This window comes from Pseudopipra pipra, chromosome 10 (genome assembly GCF_036250125.1).
Source record: "Pseudopipra pipra isolate bDixPip1 chromosome 10, bDixPip1.hap1, whole genome shotgun sequence".
Lineage (NCBI taxonomy): Eukaryota > Metazoa > Chordata > Aves > Passeriformes > Pipridae > Pseudopipra > Pseudopipra pipra.
In genome coordinates this window covers 23,776,057-23,798,212 of record NC_087558.1, presented here as the reverse complement: position 1 = coordinate 23,798,212, position 22,156 = coordinate 23,776,057, and the positions used below count along the sequence as shown (strand labels likewise).

Here is a 22,156-nt window from a genome sequence, read left to right as displayed (position 1 = left end):
GCACGGTCCGGTCCGGCACGGCACGGCACGGCACGGCAGGGCACGGTAGGGCACGGCACGGTCCGGTCCGGTCCGGTCCGGTCCGGCACGGCACGGCACGGCACGGCACGGCACGGCACGGTCCGGCACGGCACGGCAGGGCACGGCACGGCACGGTCCGACCCCCGCGCTCAGGCCGCCGCCACGGCCGCAGGGCGCCAGGGGGCGGGACACAGCTGCCGCGTCAGCCAATAGGCAAAGGCGTTGTGAGAATGGCACGGAGGTGAGCCAATGGAACGCCAGCGCGGGAGAAGGCAAAAGAGATCTGTGTCTCCCGCCCTCCCTCCCCTTCCCCGCCGCCGCCGCCGCCGCACGCGGGGCCCCGCGCCCCGGGCTGCCGGCCCGGAACAGCACGGCTGACCTGCTCCGGGGGCGGAAGGGTGCAGGTGGGCAGCGATCCTCCGAAGGATTTGTAGGCAGAAGCGCGCAACGCGTCTGGCCTGAGGCGCTGGTGGGGAGGAAGGAGGTCCCCGGACACCTCCCGCCCCGCCCGCGGGGAACTACAGCTCCCAGGAGGCTGCGGGGCGCAGCTGGCGCGCGTGCGCGCGAGGGAGGGACAACAGCCGAGGCGCTGCCCTGCCCCCTGGGCGCTCCGCCTGCAGGTGATTGGCTGCGGCGCGGCTCCAGCGGCGGGCTCTGATTGGCTGGGCCGGCGGCGGGGGCGGTTTCCGGAAGCGGCGGCGGGAGGCGGAGCGATATGGCGGCGGAGAGCGGAGCGGGGCCGCAGGAGATGATGGAGGGTGAGAGCCCGCCGGGGCTGCCGCGGCTGCCGCGGGAGTCGGGGCGGGGCGGCTGGCTGCTCAGGCACCGCCGCCCGACGGGAGGGCTGCCAGCTGCGCGCCGGGGGACTTGTGGCCCCCCCGCGCCCGGGCAGCCCCCGGGTGCCCAGCCCCAGAGCTGCTGGCCGCGGGGCCGGGTCCTGGCGGGCCGCCGGGCACGGGGGGCCGGTGTGTGTTACCGGGGCATGGCGTGGTGCTGCCCCCGGCCCCCGCCCGTGGGGTTCCGGGCGCCATAGGGGGAAGGAGAAGGGTTGCGGAGATGACCGTGGCGTAAAAAATAAAGATAATAAGAAAGAAACCTTTTGACTGTCGCTGGTTTTCCTTAGTCCCCCGGTGAAAGGAGAGCAGATATTGAGGGAGGGCCGAGGAGGAGCGAGGAGCTTCAAGTCCCAGGCCCAGTGTGGCCACCGGAGCTGTGACTCTGTAAATATGAAGGGATCTGTCAGGTTGTTGTGGGGAGACTGTTGCCTTTACCTGCAGGGATTTTTTTTATTGATGCCTTCACTTCTTCGTGTCATTGGTACTATTGTACATGATACTGATTTTTTTTCTAAAAGCTTTTAAAATGTAATAGTTCTAATTCCATCTCCGTAGTCTTTGGAATTGCACTTCATTGATCTAAGAAATTTCCTTTTTCCTCCAGTCTTCTTCCCAGATTGTTGGTTTTAGGAAGATGTGATGGGAGGAAAAAGTGCATCCAAAATCAAAGTAGAAACAAGGGGTAAGAGGCCTTTTATTTAAGACTAAACCTTTCATTTAGTTAACTTAGGATTTCTACTAACTGCATAGTGGTATCTGTGACCCCTGGTTATTATTTCTGCTTGCTGCTCCTCCCCCGTGCCCCACTGCTGGAAGTAGCCTAATCCTGCCGCTCTGTGTCTCGTGCAGTTGACAAGCGGATCGAGTCGGAGGAGTCCGGGGACGAGGAGGGGAGGAAGCAGGCGGTTCGCCTGGTGGCAGACCTGAGCCAGCAGAGCCTGAGGGATGAGCAGAACGGCGAGAACTCTGCAGGTACCGTGTCAGCCCCAGCGTCCCCTCGGGGCAGCAGCCTGCACCAGCCCCCTGCACCAGCCCCCCGCACCAGCCCCCCGCGCTCCTTCGGGCTGTGGCAGTGCTGGTTATCGGCGCCAATCTGCCCCGGAGCACTCTTTAAATTTGAATAAATGGTGGTGTTATCGTAGCTGGAGTAAAGCTGCCTGCTTCTTATGGAAGCACCCTCGATTTTTTATTTTTTTTTTTTTTAATTTTCAAATTTGTTTATCCATCCGCGTTTCACTTCGAAATGTTTCATATCGAAACGCAAAACAGTTTTATTCATACTTTTTTTGGGGGGTGGAAATGCAGAAAACGAATGTGGAAAGGTGCTGGAAATGTTCACTGGAAATAACCCCAAGCATCTTTTCATAATTCTGCTTTAGTTTATGTAGTCTTTTACCTAAAGAGTTGCCAGATTCCTTTGGAAGGCAATGAAGACTGTTTTTAGGTGGATTGAAGGGAGCTATCAGTATTATTTTTTTTTTAATTTAAATTTAATTTAAAAATTCTAAGACATACCAAAATTATATCTTTGAATCCTCTCAGATTCAAACTTTTGCTACTGTTCCTACTGTTTGTATTAGAAGACAGGGTGGAAATCTTGACAGACTTTTTTTAAGCCTGTGCATGTTTGGTGGGTGGGTTTTCAGTGGCTTGCATGGAATTTGTCAGAGCAGATCCATTTCTGCAGCCCCTGTGTGGTGATATGATCCAGGCTTTTGGTGCTAGCTGACAGTCTGAAGTGTAACAGCATCCTTTTGATAGAGATGTCCATGTAGTCATGGTTGGTGTGGTACTAGAAGGGAAATAATCCAACAAATTTTAATTCTTTTTGACTGTACATCTACTGCAGATCCCTTCTCCTCTTAACCTTGCCCATTGGGATTTGCCAGAGTATTTTTCAAACTAGTAAACTGTTATTTAAATCTCATATCCTAACTAAATGCACTCTGCATAGGTCTGATTCATTGCTGATAGTTTAAAAACCCTGCATATTAATTAGAAAATGCTGTGGTGACGCCTGTGAAAGAGGACACTTTGCAAACTGTACATCCCAAGCACTGTATGATTGATACAAAAATGCAGATAAGACAGAGCTTGCATGCCTGGAACTATGAGTGTTTACTCAGCTTGGTATGACTTAGCTGTGTGTTTAGGGTTATACTGTGCACATTGTTCCCCTGGAAATTCTGTTAAAGCAAACGCAGAAGTGACGTACTTTTATTCCAGTGAGAGCAAGAAAAACACCTCCAGATTTAGTTGCTGAATTACATTTGTGTACTATTTAATATAACGACTGTATTGTTACTTTTTCCAAACTGTTAACATTAAAAAAAACTTCTGCTGGGGCAGAAACCAAACAAAGGAATAATTTTTGAACATTTGAGGTAGCTTTCACAGCCAGCTTTGAGTTTCTCAGCTGCAAGGAAAATTAAAGAGTCTTCCACATTTTTTTCACAGAAGATCATAAGTAGAAAGAGCTTGAGCAGCTGAAATTTCAAATTCATCATTTGACTAATTCTCTGAGGAATAGAGCCTCTGGTTAGAAAGCTTATAACTGAGCTATTTATAATATTCTTCGTGCGTGTGCAGTTAAAAAGTGTAGTTGGGTTTTTGCTGCTTTAAACGCCTGTGAACTTATGTAACTGGGTAATGACTGTTCCTACTGTGGAATTTGGGGTTCCTGAGGGCTGGATTTTTTTTTCCCTAGCTCTGCAAAGCCACGTGTCTTGCAGGCATAGGTTACACAAAAATTCACTTAGGGAACTTCACTGCCAGAGCAATGGGGTTTTTTCAAACCCTCTTGAGAAACGTGCTGTGTTGGGAAGTGTGGAACAAAGCAGTTTGCAAGGGAAATTGCAGTCCTGGCTGTTGTGTCAGTTTAGAGTGTTTTATATCCAGTCAGTTCATAAATAAAGTGACATGTAAATGGCTGTAAATTTGCTACAGTTCTACTCTTCCTCTCCTCTTCCTCTTCCTGTACTTTTAACATTTTCATACCAATACTGACAGCTGATATCAGATACACATCTCACTCAGGCTGCCATATGGAGTGCTTTATACACAGCACACAAACTTCATGAGGGTTGGCTCTATTACATAACCGCAGGGCCTGCATGTTCAGTTTTAAATTGTTTTTATTTTAGTGGGTTTGATGTGTATCCTGTGTGATTTGGTTTTGCATGCTTGGATTTGAGTGCTGTTTTCCCACGCTGGCTCTGCCACGACTGGTCTCTCAAAGCCATATGGCAAAAAATAGGAGGAGCTGCCCTTTGGCAGATCCCAGAACAGAGGATTTAACACATTGCCTAAATCAGATGTGTATAAATGAAAATATTCAAGCCTGCCAGCCAAACAAAGTCTTAAGAGGTGCAGCCTTGGTAGCAGGAGGGTAGGGTGTCCCATTCCCTTGCTGAAGTGTATAGCTTTGATCTGGAATGAAAATAAGAAAATGCAAGCGTTGCCCACGGCTAAATTGCTGACAGGCAGACATACCTGCATCAGTTCTGGTGGCATTTCTGTCCTGTGTTCAATGTCCCCAAGACTCCCAGCTCATTTTGGATCCCCAGAATGAAATCTATGTTTCCTGCTAATTTAGACTGTAAAAAAAAAATAAAATAAAATAAAATTAAAAGATGAGGATTGATTTTCAGTCTTAACTTCTGTCAGTCAGTTCAGTGAGTCTCTCTCCTGTTTGAATGCCCAGGCAAGAGCAGCAGCCCAAACACAGGAAGGTCAATGATGATCTGTGGACTGTCAAACCCTTGTAGTTTGATGACAGTATTAAAAATTGTGATGCTTGCACTGTTTGTCCTTACACTGCTACTTAGAAGACCAAGCACCAGTAGGAGAAATGCTTGTTAAATACAGGAACACTAGGCATTTACAAGGATGTTGTAACCATGCTGGGCTGTGAAAATAGTCACTACTACTGGGTTAATGGCATGAGCTTGCATACAGTAGTGCAAGAGTCAGTACAAAGCCTTTGGGATGTGACTGTAATTAAAGGTGCTTGTTTTTTTGGGAGTAGTTAGGCACATGAAGTAAAAAAGCTTCCATCCTGTATGTCAGTTGTGCAAAGCTGAATCAGGCCTTGGGGTTTTTTTGGAGATTGATGCAACTGGCACACCTTCTTCAATAAATGGGAATCTGCATGAATTATTCAGCATGAAATTCTCCAGTAAACTTCCCTCCCTCTTGTGCTGTTGTAGAAGCACAGCAAATACTGGGCTGCCTTCCAGAGCTATAAAGGCATTTCCCAAGAAAATGCATTCAGTGTGATAAACAATGTTGTCTGGCATAGTAGTGAGTTCAGCCAAACAAAGGAAGGGAGATCCATCCAAAAATGTGCACAACAGTGACATAAACTGGCAGTGCTAGTAAAAAAAAAAAGCTGAGGGGTGGGATTGTTGAGGTGCTTGGTCATTCCTGGTGCTCTCACTAGACAGTTTAGATTCCTTTTTGGCAGTGTTTTATTGTGCTGTCAGAGGAGCACAGACACTCTGGATGCTGTATCTTCAGAGGCACGATGGCCCCAGGTGTAAAGAAAAGGCATCCTGCCCAGCTCAGTCTTGAGCCAGCAGTATTCAGCAGCCACACAGGCAGGCTGGGAAAGGTGTTGATCTTTGTGTCTTTTGCATCTGGGCATGAAATTCTGTTGTTAAGAAAGCTTTTTATCCATGCCTAGCTGTCACATTGAAGTGTGATTTTAATGAAGAATGTCTGAACTGTGCATCTCATGTGTTTCTTCTCCTGAGAAGCATTTGCTCTCTTGGTCTCTCTGGGTGTTTGCCATTGTTTTCCTGCCTTTAGCTATCAGGTACAGAGGTTCATAATGTATTTGCTTCTTGTGTAGGAGAAGCAGAGACACCAGTGGACATGGAGACTATTAGCCTGGACCCAGAAGCTGAGGTAAAGGCAGATTTTTGTCCTTATGGGCTTTATACGGCAGGAAACAAAGGTAGGAAAAGGCAAGTATTGAAACCTGGTTAAAAGAGCTAATTCTTCTGAAGGTGATGGCTACCATGAGCCTCCACAGAATTGATTCAGAGCCTTTAGACTAGAAGTAGAGGTGTTCTATTCTTGATCAGTAGCTGAAACATTTTCTTAGGACTTCAGAATTTTGAATTAAGCACAGAGGCACTGAGTGTGGGGCTGTGCTGCAGAAGGTATTGATGGGCTACGAGCTTCTGTGAGAATATCTTAATGAACTGTTTGCTGCTGTGAGTCCTGTGATTTGGCACAGGCACAGTGACTTTTCCAGCCTAATGCCTTGGCATCAGCAGCATGGTGAGCCTGTTAGCTGGAGAGTTTTTAAACTTGGGTGGGGAAGTACTCTGTTTCCCTTTGACATGCAAATCTGGAGCATCTGGTGCTGATCAGCACAGATGTGAAGGGCATCAGCTGATTGCCACTGCAGAGCTGATGTTCACAGAGCCACCAGTTATTCAAACTGTCAGTGATTCCTGCTCATCTGAGGCCTGGAACTGGAAATGGCAAAGTGTTCCAGTTAAGCCCTAGAAAAGCAGGTAAAGAGACCTTTATGCAAAACTTTATTCATGGCAGACAGCAGAATTTGTCTGTCTCGGTAAATTCTGAAGATTTCTAGTTTTGGCAGAACAGTGCTCAGAGTCAGGAAAGGGCTGTTGCCTCTTTGCAGCTGACAAGCTTAGGATGGTGCTTCACTGGTGGTGGTAAAATCATGTGCCAAACCCAATCTGAAAAAGCAGCTTGAAGGGAAGTTTTAATGAGCTACACATTTCGTAAGATTGTAATTTTCCTTAGTTCAAAGGACCGTGTTGGGTCTTGGAAGACCAGGTTTGTTTTGAAATAACTGCCAAACCCCTCCATTTCTCTTTCAGGATGTTGATTTGAATCACTTCCGAATTGGGAAGATTGAAGGATTTGAGGTGCTCAAGAAAGTGAAGGTAACAGTCCTAGGGAATAGAGGATGCCTCTTGGAACTGGGCATTTTGTAGATCTAACCTGTAAGAGGACAGAGTCTCTTTTTGGCTGAGATCTTAATGAGTTGACTTTAGCTGAAGGAGGGTAGTGTTTGCCCATTTGTCGAGTAGTAATAAAAATCCTTAGATTTTGTAAGTTGATTTTGGAAGTGGATGAGAGAAAATGCATCAGGGCACATCCTAAAAGATACATCCTGGACTTGTACGACAGGCTGAACACAGAATAACATGGATGGGAAGGTACCTCTGGAGGTCTCTAGTACAGCCCTGCTCAAGGCAGGCCCAGTTAGAACATGTTGCCCAGGGCCTTCTCCAAGCTCTTGAGTATTTCCTAAGACAGACATTACGTAGCCTCCCTGCACTGCTGTTAGTGTCTGACCATTGCAGTTAAAAGATTTCCTTCTGTAGAGCTGAAGTAAACCAAGAAAGGATTGTATTTAAAAAACAACCAACCAACCAAAAAAAACCCCAAAAAACAACAAACCAACAACCTCCAAACAAATCCCCGGCAAAACCTAACCAGGAACCCCCCTACACACACCTTATTGCCAAGAGACATTACATGCTGTCCTTCATATCCACTTTCCTGTTTCTTTTTAAACTTTTCCCCAACAATTAGACTCTGTGTCTCCGTCAGAATTTGATTAAGCACATTGAGAACCTGGAGCAGTTGCAGACCTTGCGGGAGCTGGATCTCTATGACAATCAAATCCGGAAGATTGAGAACTTGGAGACTCTGGTGGAACTTGAGTGAGTCCAGCAGAATCACTAGGATTCTTGGGGGTGGTTTGTGACTGCATTACTCATGCTGTGCTTATTCCAGGCCTTTCTCAGAATTCATTTGGGTTCTCTGTGAAGGATGATGTCTATTCTCTATTGATATTTAACCTGTGCAGTAAACTAGTTTCATTATCCTGAAGCTCCAGGGACAGGCAGCTGGAAGTGAAACCTGTGCTGTGTAAGGCAGTGAGAATGACAGGTGGTTGCAGCTTCCATGCAAGTGTGGGAGTGCTCAGGCACCCCTTGCTCTTGGCAGCGAGAGCTCTGTGTAACAGGTTTTCATTCCTGCAAAAATGACAAGAGGTTTCAGGTAAGGTTATGATTTTTTTTTTTTTTTTTTTGGAGGGTGTTAGGGAAGGAGTAAGGGCCCTTCCCAGTTTCTGGCACTTGTCTGGGATCACCCTGGAGATAGATTACAAAACTGTTCTCACTGGGACATAGACTGGCCTACTTCTCGTGGTCACAACTGCTTCCTGCCTCTGGGAGGCCTTGACATGGTCCTGTCAGAGGCAGATCTTGTAGGCAAATACCTTTCCCAAGGAAAATGCAGATTGGCTTCCTCCCACAGTGGCTCCTTGGCTGGGCAAAATAATGGCTGTCTTCTGCATGTGTCAGATGTTTTTTTCTTTTTGCTGACACACTACAGAAGTATTTTGAAAGTTATATTTGTTGTATTTTCTGATAACAAGAAATTACACTCGTGACTTTAGATTCAAGGCCTAGCAAAGGCTTGATCTCTGCTGATAGTGAGGTTCCCCACCAACTTACAAGTGCCTCTTTCAGAATCATCCACGCCTGACAGACTGATGAGACCTTTGGTTTGCTTTCCCTCAGGATCCTGGACATCTCCTTTAACGTCCTGCGACAAATTGAAGGACTAGATCGGCTTACCCAGCTTAAAAAGCTCTTCCTTGTCAACAACAAAATCAGCAAAATTGAGAATTTGAGCAACTTGCAGATGCTACAGATGTTAGAGTTGGGATCAAATCGAATTCGGGTAGGCTTGCTCCACGAGATGTTAGCTGGAGAGTTCTGAGCTCTTTGGCTTGGGGTTAGCATTTTCTGAAAGTGCACTTCATTGACTCTGACTTGCAATTTTGTTGGGTTTTATTGTTCTAGTCATTCACTGTGTTTATTGCTGTGCATGCTGGATCCTTTCATTATGCATTAGTGCCTGGCTACTAAATCACTATTTATGAACTTCTGTCTTTAATGAGCATGTTTATCCCCCGTGTGCTTCCTTTTTCAGGTGATAGTTTCCTCCTGCTAGAGAGCCAAGCCTATCAAAACTAGCAGTTGTTTTCCCTTACCTTTTTAGAGACTGGTGCTGTGTCGATGAAACCTGTTGAATGCAAATTTGAGTTTGATTTGTGTGTGTAGCTGACAGCCTGCTATGGCAGGCAGTCTCACTCAGGAAAAAGATTGTCTTTAGGCTTTGCTCTGAAATGCCTTAAAAACCTGGTGCTGCTTTTGGGTTTTATTGTTCTTTATTGTGACTTTTTCAGTTTAGATGATTGAAAGTCTGTGCCAGTTACAGAGGAGCAGTTATGAGTAGTCTCTCCTGTCCCTGAGGTATGATTCTCTGTATTTGGCCAGTTTGCAAGAGAACTGGTCAGAGAGATGACGCAAAGGACTTGCAACATGCAAAGTAAACTTGTTTTTTTGAAGCCTATTCAATTACATACTCTTAGAAAATACTCATAACAGATGAGTGCATTTCAGTCAATGTGGTCTAAGTTGGTGCTCCCCATTTACAGTCTCTGAGAAATTACTTGTTATGCTGAAAGAACAAATTTGGAAAATATCTGTTTTTCCTCTTTATTTCAGGACTTGTGGAAGCACACTTTGTAGAAAAGAAGTAAACTTCAGCTACTAGAAACAGTTTTTTAAGACAGAAATGTGTGCTGCCTTTTTGAAGTGGAAGAATTTTGGTTTGCTCTTAAAGCTAAACTGGACTGAATTTTTTTCCAGCCAAAGAAATTTCTGCTTTGGAAATTAAATTATTTAGGGGAATAAATCTGCCAGATCAGATGAGGGATTAGGAACCTTAGAGTTGCATAGGTTGGGGGAACAGGAGTTATAGAGAAAAGCACTTTGCTGTTTCAGAAACAGAACAGGCTAAGCATACTGATCCTTACATTTCAAGAGCTGAGTTAAGTAAAATTGTACTGTATTCCATATCTAAGCATCATTATGTTCTGGAAAAAAAAAGAAATCCAGCTACATTTCTGAATTGGTACTTAGGTGGTGCATTGCCAATAATATCAAGCCAAGGAATAGCTTTTAAACAATGAAGTTAGATTTACTTTATGTGTGTATTCTCAGTGTTGAGCCTGAGCATAGTAACAGAACAACTGAACCCCCTCGAAATTGTCACTGGATGGGTAACAGGAGCTTCTTAAATTACTTTATTTTTAGGGGGGGTTCTGTTTTATCTGTTAATTCTATTCTGACTTCTTCAGACAACAGTGCTCTATGCTTCTAATTGCTTTACAGGAGTGACTGACCTGTGCCTAGGCTTGGCATGAAGAAATCTCGTGTTATTCGAGGGCACCTAGAACTCTTGTCCTAGTTTTCTGTTGCTAGGGTGGCTTGGCTGTATGCTTTACAGGTGGCCATATCCTTAACTTTTTAGGGTGCAAGCCTGTGGACTCTTCAGGAGGTGTTCTTGGCTCCTTCCCTGTGCCCCAAAGCTGCTGCAGTAACACTCTCTGCTGGACACTCAGACCTCTTGGTGTGCGCTTGCCCTGCAGTCCCTCCTGACTTAGCACTTGTTGCTCTGTTCCTTTTGGATGAATGGTGGGGAGAAGAACTTTAGGCTTGAGCTGACACATTTAATGCTTTTTTTCTTAAAGTTGGACTGAGGCAACTATAATGCAAGCACTTCTTTACTTATTCCTTAGGGTTTTGTCCCCTCGTGTCCATCTGTCCTGTTCTTCTCCCTGTGCTGAGTCGTCAGTGTTTCCTCCTCAGGGCTGGGGGGGCTGCCAATGAGCAACAAATCTATCATTTTTCTTGCAAGGTCAAAACAGGGGTAAGGCCATAGCCTAGAAGGAGGGTGAATCCAAATTTGAGCTGCTTAACACCTTATGTTCAGTCCTTTGGCAGTTGTGGGATAGAGGTTGAAAAGCTTCTTTCCTTTCCCAGGGTGTATCTGTAAGTTCACAGTGTGTGTGTTTGTGTCCATCTTCCTCTTCTTTATGTTATACATGCACAGGTAAATGTGCAGCCATGCACAAACACACAGTAATCCAGGACTCAGTGGCCTGGCTCACCAGCACTACTAATCTGAAGCTCTGCCAGGCAGGAAGAATGTGGGAAAGCTGAGATGTCACAACCTGCTTGAGCACAGACACTCTGGGTGTGTCTGTGTCCATATTGTTGTTCTTCTCTGAGCTGAAGTCTGGTTTAAAAATTCTTACTTCTTTTGGCAGTATCTTGGTTTTTTAATTAAGAGGCTTTCCCCGAAAAAAAAAAAGAAGTGTTTTGTTTTCTTTCCTTTTGTTTGCAGGAGCCTTTTATAATCCCACCCTTTTCCCATTTTTCCCCCCTGTTTTCACTCTTCTGTTTGTGCTTTCTCCCTTCCTCTGTAAATAAATAATATGACTCTCCTTGATGCCTCACAGAGATCCTTATCTTCTCCCACTGAAGGCTGAGCTCAGGAGTTGAACTGGTACAGTGTATATGTTCTCCCAGTAGCATGTGTATTTAAAACATGTACATCACTTTAACTGGTATGGGTGTGTTCTGCCAGTAGCATGACTGTATGGCCAAGGAGTTACATCTATTAACACTTACACCTGTGAGACAGTTAACCTTGCTTAGGGTAGAGAAGCTGAACAACTTGCCTCTGTGTTATGCAGTCACTGATTCACAGGACTAAATTTGCAAACTGTGTTTTCTCCCTCCCAGATTCTCTTTCCACTCACTGGTGACATGTTTTTCTCGCTTCACAAATCTTCTGCCCTGGATACACCCCATGGCTATAAAATGGCAGCCACATCTACCAAGTGGAGTTTTGCCTCACAGCAATAACACAGTCTCCTCTGGTCATTTTGCAGGCAATTGAAAACATTGACACCTTGGCTAATCTTGACAGTCTGTTCCTGGGAAAGAATAAAATCACCAAGCTGCAGAATTTGGATGCACTGACAAACCTGACTGTGCTCAGCATACAGGTATTGGTTGTATTCTGAACAGCCTTTGTGCCTCAAAACATGTTGTGATTTATAATCAGCTCTTCTGAATCACAGAATCACAAATTGTTTGGGTTGGAAGTGACCTTAAAGACCATCTAGTTACAACCTCTTGCCATGGGCAGGGACACCTTCCACTATCTCAAGTTGCTCCAAGCCCTGTCCAACCTGGCCTTGGACACTTCCAGGGATGGGGCAGCCACAGCTTCTCTGGGCAACCTGTGCCAGGGGCCTCCCTGCCCTCACAGGGAATGATTTCTTCCTAATATGTAATTAAACCTGCCCTCCTTCAGCTTAAGGCCATTCCCCTTGTCCTATTACTACATGCTCTTGTGAAAAATCCCTCTCCTGCCTTCTAGTAAGCCCCCCAGCAGCAGGTCTGCAGTGTTGGAGTTGAATTCCTGTACTGGAAGGAGGTGTGATATTCTCTGTGTTGTCTGTTCTCATCCCTTCATGCTACCTGAGACTGACAGACACTGATAAAATGATAAATATTTGATTTTTATGGAAGGAAGAACAGGAAACGAATGTTATCCTGTATTTTGTTCCTGAAATACTGTTTCCTAATGTGTTACAGTAACATCCAATGCATTACCCCAGGGAAGTCCTTATAATGGCAGTGACTCAGTGTCGCTGCCTTCTTCCTGAAGAGCCAAGAAGTCTGAATGAGACTGTGCTGAATGAAATCTATCCTTAATGGGCTTTTGGAAAGCTTCTTCCTTTTCTAAAAGGTGGAATAAAAGACAGCTAGTTTCTTTCAGTGAGTCCCCTTCTCATCAGTGTGACAATGCTGGCACATTCTAACATCTCTTGCAGTTGTTGGCAGGACAGACGTGCTGACTCCGTGGTAGCACCTGTGTTGCACCGTTGTTCTGTAGGAGGTACAGCAGAGTGCAGTGGGATTAAAGTGGTGTAACTTCTCCACTGACCATCCCCTTAAAAAGACCTACAAAACGAACGCTGTTCATGCATAGGCCTGTTGCTTGTAAAGACACCAAGTGGAAAGCTTTCAGGCTGCAGCTTTTGATGGGAAGGTCAGAGTCTGATTCTTCTAAACTTGGAGACTGTGACTCCCATGGTGCTTCCTCATGCATCAGTGGTGCAGAGATCAAACAGATGAGCTCACGAGGTCAGTGTGGGCCCAAGGAGACTGTTTCCCCTTCCCAGCCATACTTCAGAGAAATGGTTTTTCCCCAGTGACCCACAGGGGTTTGAGTTTGTTTGGAGTGATACTAAACAGCTGTTACACTTCCAGAATAACCGTCTGACCAAGATCGAGGGGCTGCAGAGCTTGGTGAATTTGCGGGAGTTGTACCTCAGCCACAACGGCATCGAAGTCATCGAGGGACTGGAGAACAATGTAAGCAGGCTCTTGCTGACTCTGCAGCACAATTGTTGCCCTAAGCTGCTCCTGTTAATGGCTTTTCTGGAAGTTTTTGTTCAACCCGGGCCTAAAAAAAGTGGGACAGAGAAGATGAAATGAAATCTGATCTAATATTTTTCATGTTTGCTTTGTCTAGAACAAACTCACAATGCTGGACATTGCATCCAACAGAATCAAGAAGATTGAGAATATCAGCCACCTAACAGAGCTGCAGGAGTTCTGGGTAAGCACAGGCCAGAGGCTGTTCCCTAAAATGTCTGTACAGCAGTGAAACCCTTCTGATGGGCAGCATGTGGGTATGTGTGTCTTGAGGTGAACTCCTCTAAATCTGGTGATCAGCTTTAAGATCTTGACAGTTTGCATGGATAAAGTGTCTGGTGGTTTTCCATAAGGAAAGAGAAGAGCTTAAAAAATTCTTTGCAGAGCTTTGCTGAGTGGTAAGAAGCCTCTGTCTGCCTAGGAAATAGGCCCTGCCTTCATGCTCAGGGTGGTTATGAAACAGTCCCACGTGTCCTATTTCTGCAGCTCATCCTTTTCTGAGTGAGCCTGACAGGGTAATGGGGAAGCACAGTGCCTGTTCAGAACAGAGCTGGTATTTTTAGGGCATTATAAATACAAAGAAAATCAAACCATCTTCTGGTTTGCTTCCATTCCTATGAGGTAGATAACAGCTTAGGTTTGCTTCTGTTTCTTTCTGACACCTGGAATTGCTAAGCCCTTTGTCATTCCCAAGTCAGCTCAGGAAATTCAGAGACACCCTCTCCTGAAGCATTAGCACCCTGCCATGTTTGGGAGCTGTGTACAAATCTGCTCATGTGAAAACACGGGGAAGAAGCAGCAAATGTTCATGAGCTGGCACGTGCTTCAGCTCTTGTAGAGTTTCTGCATTCAAGGCTGAGAATAAGAGTTGTGCATCATAATGTCTGTCGTTTGGAGTTCAGTCATTTAAACTCTTGAGTAGAGGCTGAGAGAAAAGGAGTGCAAAGCAGCTTCAAATGAAACCCACTAGAGCCTGTAGTCCAGGTCCCTTGGGTCATTTTCCTAGTCTTGCAATGTGGCTTAGGAGACAGGTTACCTGTTACCTCTCCATGCCTGTTCCATAAGGAACTCTTTAAGTAAGAGAAGCTGAGAAGCCTGTTTAACATGACATCTTTTGGGTAGTAAAAGTGAGGCAGTTCAGTGTAGCTGGTGTGGGGCCTGTCCTGATCCTGTGCAGTTTCCTGCAGTCTTCCTCTTTGCTGTTGCTCTGCTTATAGGAGGTGCCAGCATTGCACTGCTGGTTGCACTTGTTGTACTGAAAGGACAGAGCACATCTGAACCTCAATGGATTCCTTTGCAAAAACACCAGTGTGTTTGGAGTCCTTTGTCAGAATGTGCCTTGGCCAAGATCTTTTAGCTGAGCCTGGAAAATGCCCTCCTGGATTTGTTCCACTTCTGTGTTAAAAAACCAGATTTGTTTGAAAAGGAGCAGGGCAAAATTTTCTTTAATGCAAACAAGTGGTGTATCTCCCAGTTTGTATTTTCACTGACTGCACAGTTCAAGCCACATAAAAATGTCCTTTTAACACCTTAAGGAAGCAGAATTTAAAGTCCTAGACACTTGTTTCCCAAGTACCACATCCCCAGTGGAAGGACTGAGATGTCTCGAGGTGGAGTGACTTGGCTGAAGTGACACTGTGATGAGCTGTAGCAGAATGAGACAATCCACTGAAATTTTTTTATATTTTATTTGAAGGTGGCATTGCTGTAGTGACTTCTCTGTATCCAAAAGCAAAGGGTGCTTGTGTCTCAGGGTTGGACAGCATGTGGCTACCTTGCAGCTTTGCTTCCTTGTTGGGCAGCTGAAGCAGTCATCCCTTTGTGTGGGAATCCCTTTGCTGTGCCAGCAATGAGACAGGCAGAGAACCCAAATTAGAGAGCTTGGCATTTTCTCCGGAGTGCAGAAGCAGTTTTGGTGGGGAAGTGATGTAGAGGAGAGAGGAAAATGTTGCTTTTCTTGTCAGTTTGGAACCTTTTTTAATGTTTCCTGGGAAGCTATGAAAGTAAAGATAGATGTCCCAGTGGAAATAAATCTTGATGTAAATATTTCCAGCCCATAAATGCACAGTGTATGGGGTGGGAGACTGTATAGAGACTGACCCAGTGCCTTGCAGTGCCTTTCCCAGCGCAGTGGTTGGACTGGATACGCTGTCTGAAGGGCGGAGCAGCCACCAGGATAGTGGGGGTGAGGAGGGAATAGCGGCGAGGCCTGGAGTGTGAGACAGGAAAGCTCATCTCAGAGGTTCCAGGGGGAGAAGGATCTTGTAGACAGGGTCTTCTTTGGTGCATGTGCAGCCTGTGCAGCGATGCTGCCCTGGGAGCAGCGATCCTGGGCAGCACTGGGTTCCTGTGCCAGGCCTGGCGTGGGTGGGTGAGCGTGACTGTGTGTGCTCCGCAGATGAACGACAACCTCGTGGAGAGCTGGAGTGACCTGGATGAGCTGAAAGGGGCCAAGAACTTGGAGACTGTATACCTGGAGCGGAACCCTCTGCAGAAGGATCCCCAGTACCGACGCAAAATCATGCTGGCCCTCCCGACTGTCCGGCAGATCGATGCCACGTTCGTTCGATTCTGAGCCTCCTGCTGCCCTCTCCCCCCTGCCCTCCTCTGAGAAATGTCCCAGCAGGGTTTTTTATCCACTCACCACTCCCCAGGTCTTCAGTACACTGACACTCATGGGGCAAATAGTCAATTAAAAGCACTGAAACCAGATCTAGTGTACAATGCACTCATTGTTTTTGAAATGTTGTTGTTATTATTATTATTATTATTATTATTAAATCTTAACACAAGAGCCTTCAATGTGCCTGTGTTTTTTGTTTCATGGGGGAGGTTTTGCCAGAAAGTGTTTGCAACAGTCTGAAGCCATGTGGAGCTGCTTGCCAACTGTGTTGACTCTGTGACATGCCTTCATGTTAGGAATGTCCTCACAAACACCATATCCAGATCCAGGCTCAACAGTGATCTGTAGAAAAGTAAAAAAAAGATCTGATGGAGATGCCCACCCAGGTTAGTTACCAGGTGTGAGTCAGTGCAAAATATCTGCTGGCAGAACATGGGGCTGTAAAGGAAGTAGCCTTTTTGTAGTAGTTTTATTTTTTTAAGCACAGCTGCAAGCTCATGAGAAGGTTGGGGACAAACTGATATTAATATATTAACGGTGAGCAAGGTAAGGGTTTGGTAGGACTTTGTTAACAGACAGTGTTTGCCATCAGAAAATATGAATTATGTCCTGCTTCCACTAAACATGGTGATGTGGCATTGCTGTCCCTCTGAACCTCTCTTTGATCTGGGCAACTGAACTGCATCCCCCCAGCAAATGGAAAACCTCCCAGGGGGAATCCTTGCCATCTGCCACTGTGTTAGTCCAACAGTCATCAGCCCAGGGGAACGAGTTAAAAACAGAAGCATTTCCTGAAAATTTGCTCTCAGTGGTAGTTTGATTCATTCTGATCTGACATGGATTTGAATCTCTGGAAGAGTGGGAAGAATCCCTTCTTCAGCAAGAGACCAGAAATATTAAGCAGGACAGCGTGGCCTGGTGGAAGATTTTAGTTTCCCTTCGTGGGCTGTGTTCCACTTGCTCACCTGCAGCTCTGCTGTGGATTGTGATGCTGCTGGAGGTGACTGGGCTTGGCTGGGGGACGTGCATCCCACCACACCACTGAACTTGGGATGTGTTTGGTGGGATGAGTTGCTTTGAGTCCCCCCAGGTGCCACAAGAACCTGGGGACTGTAAAAGCACCTGGGGACTGTAGAAGTGGGGTCTCAGCTGCAAGTTCCTCTGTGACTGCTGGCACAGGGCACTGGCATTTGGTTCTCCATCCTGGAGGCCATCACTCACCTGGCCATCACCAGCAGTGTGCACTGGGCAGGCAGTGGGTGGTGAGGGGGCTGCAGGTGGAGTAAGGGGACTGGGAGGAGAACTTGTTTGGGTGTTTGGGATGGAGCATGATGAGGTGAGCCCCACTGCCAGCTGTGGGTTCACATGTGCAGAAGGTGCAGCTCCAAGGGCACAGCCACAGGCAGTGGGAAGCTGTCACCCTCTAAGCCCTGCTTGGCAATATCTGGGGGGAGAGCAGGACACTGCACCATGAGCAGGGAGCTGCCGTCCCAGACCTGTGGTGTTGATGTCTGGTTTGTCAGGTTGAGGGCGAGGAGAGGCAGAAAGCCAGCCCAGGAGCACAGGGCAGGAATTAGGGTGGGGATGGGGTGTCCCTCAGCTGTAGCACCTGCTGCAGAATATTTCCTTGCTCCCGGGCCTTCCTCATAGCCTTTGCCTCTGAATTCCTGCCCCGTGCATACCATGTGTACCACAACAGCAGCCTGCACGACTGCAGGAAGTTCACCTTGGCATATGTGCCACAGGACTTCATCTTGCAGAGCAACACCAAGTGCAGGGGGGAGCCCGCTCCCACCTCGCCTGGCTCCTCACCTCCTTCCTTAGGCTTGGATTTGCCTTTCTTTGCCTCTGCCACAGCAAACGTTTTGTTTAGCAGTGACCTTTAGCCAGGTTCAAGTTGTCCACCCATTTTCCTGAGGTTGTGGGGCCCTTGCTCATGCCAGGACCGAGCGTGTGCACTGAACCGTGCCAATGTGTGGGGTGATGTGGGGGCGTCACTTGCCACCACTATAGAGGGAGGTGCTTTTGTGAAGAATAAAGGCCCCTGGGGCCGGGTGACCTGGGTCCCAGCAGAGACTGGCCAAGGGCTGGTTCTACTGTGCTCTGGCACGCCAGGCAGGGATGCCTGCCAGGAAGCAGATAAGGGTCAGTAACCTCTGCACTTTGCTCCCACAGAATGTTCAGGGACCAGGATGGCAGCCTGACCTTGATTTACTGGCAGCTGGTGGCCAAATGCTTGGGCTTCATCATCATGTTCAAGGCAGCAGCTGCTCAGCCTGGACGGGTGGCCCAGGGTGTGGTGCTGGGGTAGGGAGTGAGGACCTGCCACCGCAGCCAACCTGCACCTCCCATCCACTTCCAGCACGTGGTTTTCTTCATTGGACATGTGATTGCATGGCTGTGGAGGTTAAAGTGAAGCATGAATGGTACCTGGCCAAAGAGGCTCTGTCTGAGAACACGGTGGGCTGCAGTAGGGCCTCTGCCTCCTCCTTTAAAGCCTTTGTTGCTTTACACTTGCACCAAGGCACAGGCAAGCCCTGGAAGGGGTTGTGGCCACTCCTCCTAGGACAAATGCCAGCTCCCTGTTTCTGTGGTTCAAGTCCTTTTGGAGAGAAGGGAGACAAGAAGCAAGGCCAGGGTCACAGATCCAGCTGCAGGCAGGGACTGGGAAATCGAGCAGCTCACCAGTAGCTGAGTGCTGCAGCATGCCCATGGCCCAGGGCACAGTGCTGGCACAGAGAAGCTGCTGAGCAGTTCCTCCTGGGCTAGCAGGTGTGCTGTGCTCTCCCTGCCTGCCTGGCACCTGGGCAGTTGGGGATAGCTGTTTCCGAAGATGGGGAGGGTCACAGCTGGCTCTGGGTGTCTGTCCCAGCTCGTTGGCATTACCACATGGTGACTGCCCCGCTGTGTCCATGAGCTGGCAGGGAGGAAATCAGAGCAGTCCCAGTCGCTGAGGGCAGATGAGATGTTCTATTTGTGGAGCAGCTGAGCAAGAGACCATGGCTAGTGCCTCCCTCTTGTCCCCTGCACTGGCAGTGTCCCTGGCACCACCTGCCTGAGTCCAAGCAGGTTGGTGCCTCCCTAGAAAGAGGGTGTAGCCTCCACCACTGCCCTTGCCTCCTCCCTCGACCCACCACTTGCTGTGTGAGTCCCACCCCGTTAAGGGCATGGCCACAGCAGAGGGCTCAGGTGTGCAAGCTGGAACTCCTCAGCCTGGGCTAAACCTGGCCCAGCATGGGCTGCCTCGGATCTCACCCCAACAGCAGAAATAATATCCACCACACTCCAAGCTGTTTCAGGTTTTATTTTAGAATTTATAAAATTCCAGTGTCATCCATACTCATGAGCCTTTTTACATGTTTGCATATAGTCTCCAAATTCCAAAGTTAAGGCCAAGGGATCATTGCTATGGAAACGTACAATATGGAAGACGTCAAAGATAGGAAATGGACACATGCCACCGTTTGCTGCGGAAGGAGGGTGGTGGGGGGACAGTACTAGGTACAATCACTTCATGACCTTCTTTATAGTGGAGGGTCGGGTTGTGGGGCACGAGCCCATGGTGGTGGGTGCCCCAGATGTAACTCAAGCCTTGCTGTGCAACTGGTGAGGGCATTGGGGGCATTAAGAGGAGGAGGAGGAGGAGGAGGGGGTGGTAGGCTTGGTGATGCAGGACAGAACTAAGCTACAGGGGCATTAACCATTTCTTGACAGATGCAGATGGGAAGGTATCACCCTAATTCTGTCGGACCCCTCCTGTCTCCCCTGCTGGAGGCAAGGCCACCCTGTCCTTCAGGGGCAACCAGGCACCCCACAACGGGCCATGGTCCATTTCACTTGGTTCTCAGACTTAAGGAGAGCACTGTGAGGTTTTGATTCGACTTCTGCATAGCAGTCTCTGCCAAGAAGAGCTGGTGTGGGAGGGAAAAGCATCGGCGTGTTCGGCCTGCCCCATGGAGAGAAAGACAAGAAGGCTTGGCTCAGCCTGCCAGATCTTTGCTCCCTCATCAGCAATAGAGAAGAGAGGCTAGGGACTCCTGCTTGTCCAAGAGCTGAAGCAGCTGGGATAGAGGAATGGCTCAGACTACAAGCTCTGTAGGACTGAGGCAGGGGAGTAGGGGCACACAAAATCCCCATGCTCCATGCCTCCCTCCACAAAGACGTGGTTTTCCTCTTACTGGCTGGAGAAGCTTGGACACAGTCCCCTTCAAGCAAGTCATGGCAAGGCCCAGGTACAAGTGGCCCCGAGTACAGAGCATGAATCACCTTCTACCGCCACATGATGGAGGCCTCAGGAGGGCTTAGCCTACACTTCAGCCTCGATGCTGTCAGAGCAGAAGCCTGACTCACACAACCTCTGCAGCCAGGGGCTGCAGCACAGCTGCGCTTGTGGCCCTGGGGCTGAGCCCTGTGCTGGCTCAGCATGCAGTCCTACGGATTCACAGCCTGCCTCAGTGTCACCTTGCTCAGCTTCCCTCTGGAGCAGCTCCCACAGCCACGCAGAGACACAGGGCTCCTCTTGCTTCTCATCCACGTTTCTGCTCTGGCTGCCCAGGCAACAGCTGGAACAGCTGCTCACCCGTGACCGCCGAGAGGCCCCCATCATACTGACGTCTGAGGTAGAAAGAAGGCAATAGGAATGGTGTCACTGCCGCTCACGCCGAGCTGCTGCAGCGCTAGCAGGGGACTGCAGCTTCTCCGAGCCTGTGTCCCACCAGCTGCTCTGAGCCGCGCCACCGCAGTGACCTCGGCCAACCCACATCTGTCCCGTCCGGTCACACCGCCACGTGCTGGCTCTCCTGCCTGCTCATGCTGCTGGCAAGGGGGAATGAGAGACCATGGGGGACTAGGAGCGGGGTCTGTCATCAAGCACTGGAAGACTGGCCACGTGTGCAGGCTGGGGCTGTGCTTGGTGTGGCGCAGGGGCACGCGCTTGCTGCACTCACAGGTGTTTTCCTGACCAGGGTAGCCGTACGTTGTTCCATCTCTGTTGCCTCTACAACCTATTGAAGGTTTTGTTCCTTAAAAAGCAAGTTTCTGACCTTTTAGATTATTTCGAGCTCTCCCCACAGTCAGCTATCAGCATTAAATGAATTTTTGGCGGTTAAAAGGAAAAAAAGTTGATTGCACTCTACAAAGGTAAGGTAAGGCCTGGGATAAACACAAAGGAAAGAGGGCAAACGTTTTGGCTTTAGAAAGTCAAGGAAATTTATTTCCTGAGGTCATGAGACAGGAAGTAGATTCCTAGCCACAGTAAAGGAGGTCTCCTAATGAAGGCGAGAATGCCTAGTCAGACATGCTCAAGAGAGCAGATTGCTCTGCTAGCGCTTGGGAAGCTGCGAATCTTAGCCACTTGGAGTCAATTATGAAGTTTCTAACAAAAACACACACATTTAGTGTTTGAATCTGAGTGGAAGCCTTGTTCCAAAGGAGGAAAGAATATCCATCAAGAGATGAGGGTGGGTCCTAGCCACGGTGATAGCTGAGGGGAGCAGGATGGGGTCTAGCACTCCAGACACCATTAGGAGACCTCTTGGGGCAATTGACTTGTGCTCCAGCCGCTGGGTCAGATTTCAGACAGGAAGTATTTGTGGCAGGTTAGTGTCAGGTCAGCGGGCTGGAGGAGTTTCTGCTTCCAGGTCATTATCGTTTGGGTCCCCAGGGAAGAGTCTTGGGGGCCACTTGAGCCCCAAAGCTGGGGAAGTCTTCAGAACTGCTCATATCAGGGGCCTAGAGCAAACAAAAAGGGAACAAGTTAAGCTCCTGCCCTGCTGTGAACCTACACGGTGATCACTGATGTCCCAGGAGCAGAGACAATGAGGCAGGGACAAAAAGGATCATTGTGGCATCAGGACTGCCCAGGGTGGAGGGTGGAGCCATCGAGGGATGACATCAAGGAGGGTGCAGATAGGCACAAGGGCTCCAAAGGTCCCAGCTCAGTAATTGGGCCACTGGAGCAGGGTCACACCAGGCCTGCAGCAGTGCCGGGGCAGCTGAGGATGAGCTGCCACACGCTCCAGCTCACAGTTGCAAACACTGAGCCAGTTCTGTGCTGCAGCAAAGGGCCCTGTCCCTACCCCTAAAAACAACACAACCTGGCAGGACACTTTCTGGTAAGGGTGCCCCATTCTCCAACAGCTCCACTGTGGGGTAGCCAAAGTGGGCTTCGAAAGCTAGACAGGAGAGCCCAGGCCTGTGCTCAGCTTGCACAGGCCACAAAGAGCAGGAGGGCCCTTCACTGCTTTCTCTGTCACCAAGGAGGGAGAGTGCTCTGTGTCCCCAGCCCAGATAGGAGGGTCCCCACGCCCTGTGGCCCC

At 48.3% G+C, this 22,156-nt stretch overlaps 2 protein-coding genes across 10 annotated transcripts in view; one reads left to right on the top strand and one right to left on the bottom strand.

Moving 5' to 3' along the window:
* The first annotated feature begins 676 nt into the window (after positions 1-676).
* On the top strand, positions 677-16,010 carry PPP1R7 (protein phosphatase 1 regulatory subunit 7). Of its 2 annotated transcripts, XM_064666869.1 has the most exons (11): positions 677-779; positions 1,462-1,539; positions 1,707-1,829; positions 5,710-5,765; positions 6,716-6,781; positions 7,437-7,567; positions 8,432-8,594; positions 11,659-11,775; positions 13,049-13,153; positions 13,314-13,400; positions 15,615-16,010. In XM_064666869.1, exons 2-11 carry the CDS (start codon positions 1,497-1,499, stop codon positions 15,789-15,791), a joined length of 1,068 nt encoding a protein of 355 aa, XP_064522939.1. In that variant the 5' UTR covers positions 677-779; positions 1,462-1,496; the 3' UTR covers positions 15,792-16,010. The 2 variants fall into 2 exon arrangements, with proteins under 2 accessions (XP_064522939.1, XP_064522940.1); XM_064666870.1 differs by lacking the exon at positions 1,462-1,539 and having other exon boundaries at positions 678-779.
* A 3,118-nt stretch (positions 16,011-19,128) lies between these two features.
* The window catches only part of HDLBP (high density lipoprotein binding protein), a 39,189-nt gene continuing 36,161 nt past the window's right edge, over positions 19,129-22,156 (bottom strand). For all 8 annotated transcript variants that reach the window (XM_064666835.1, XM_064666837.1, XM_064666843.1 and 5 more), the window contains exon 28: positions 19,129-21,569. In XM_064666835.1, coding sequence (XP_064522905.1) covers positions 21,483-21,569 — 87 coding nt within the window. In that variant the 3' untranslated portion in view covers positions 19,129-21,482. The remainder of the gene's footprint in view (positions 21,570-22,156) is intronic.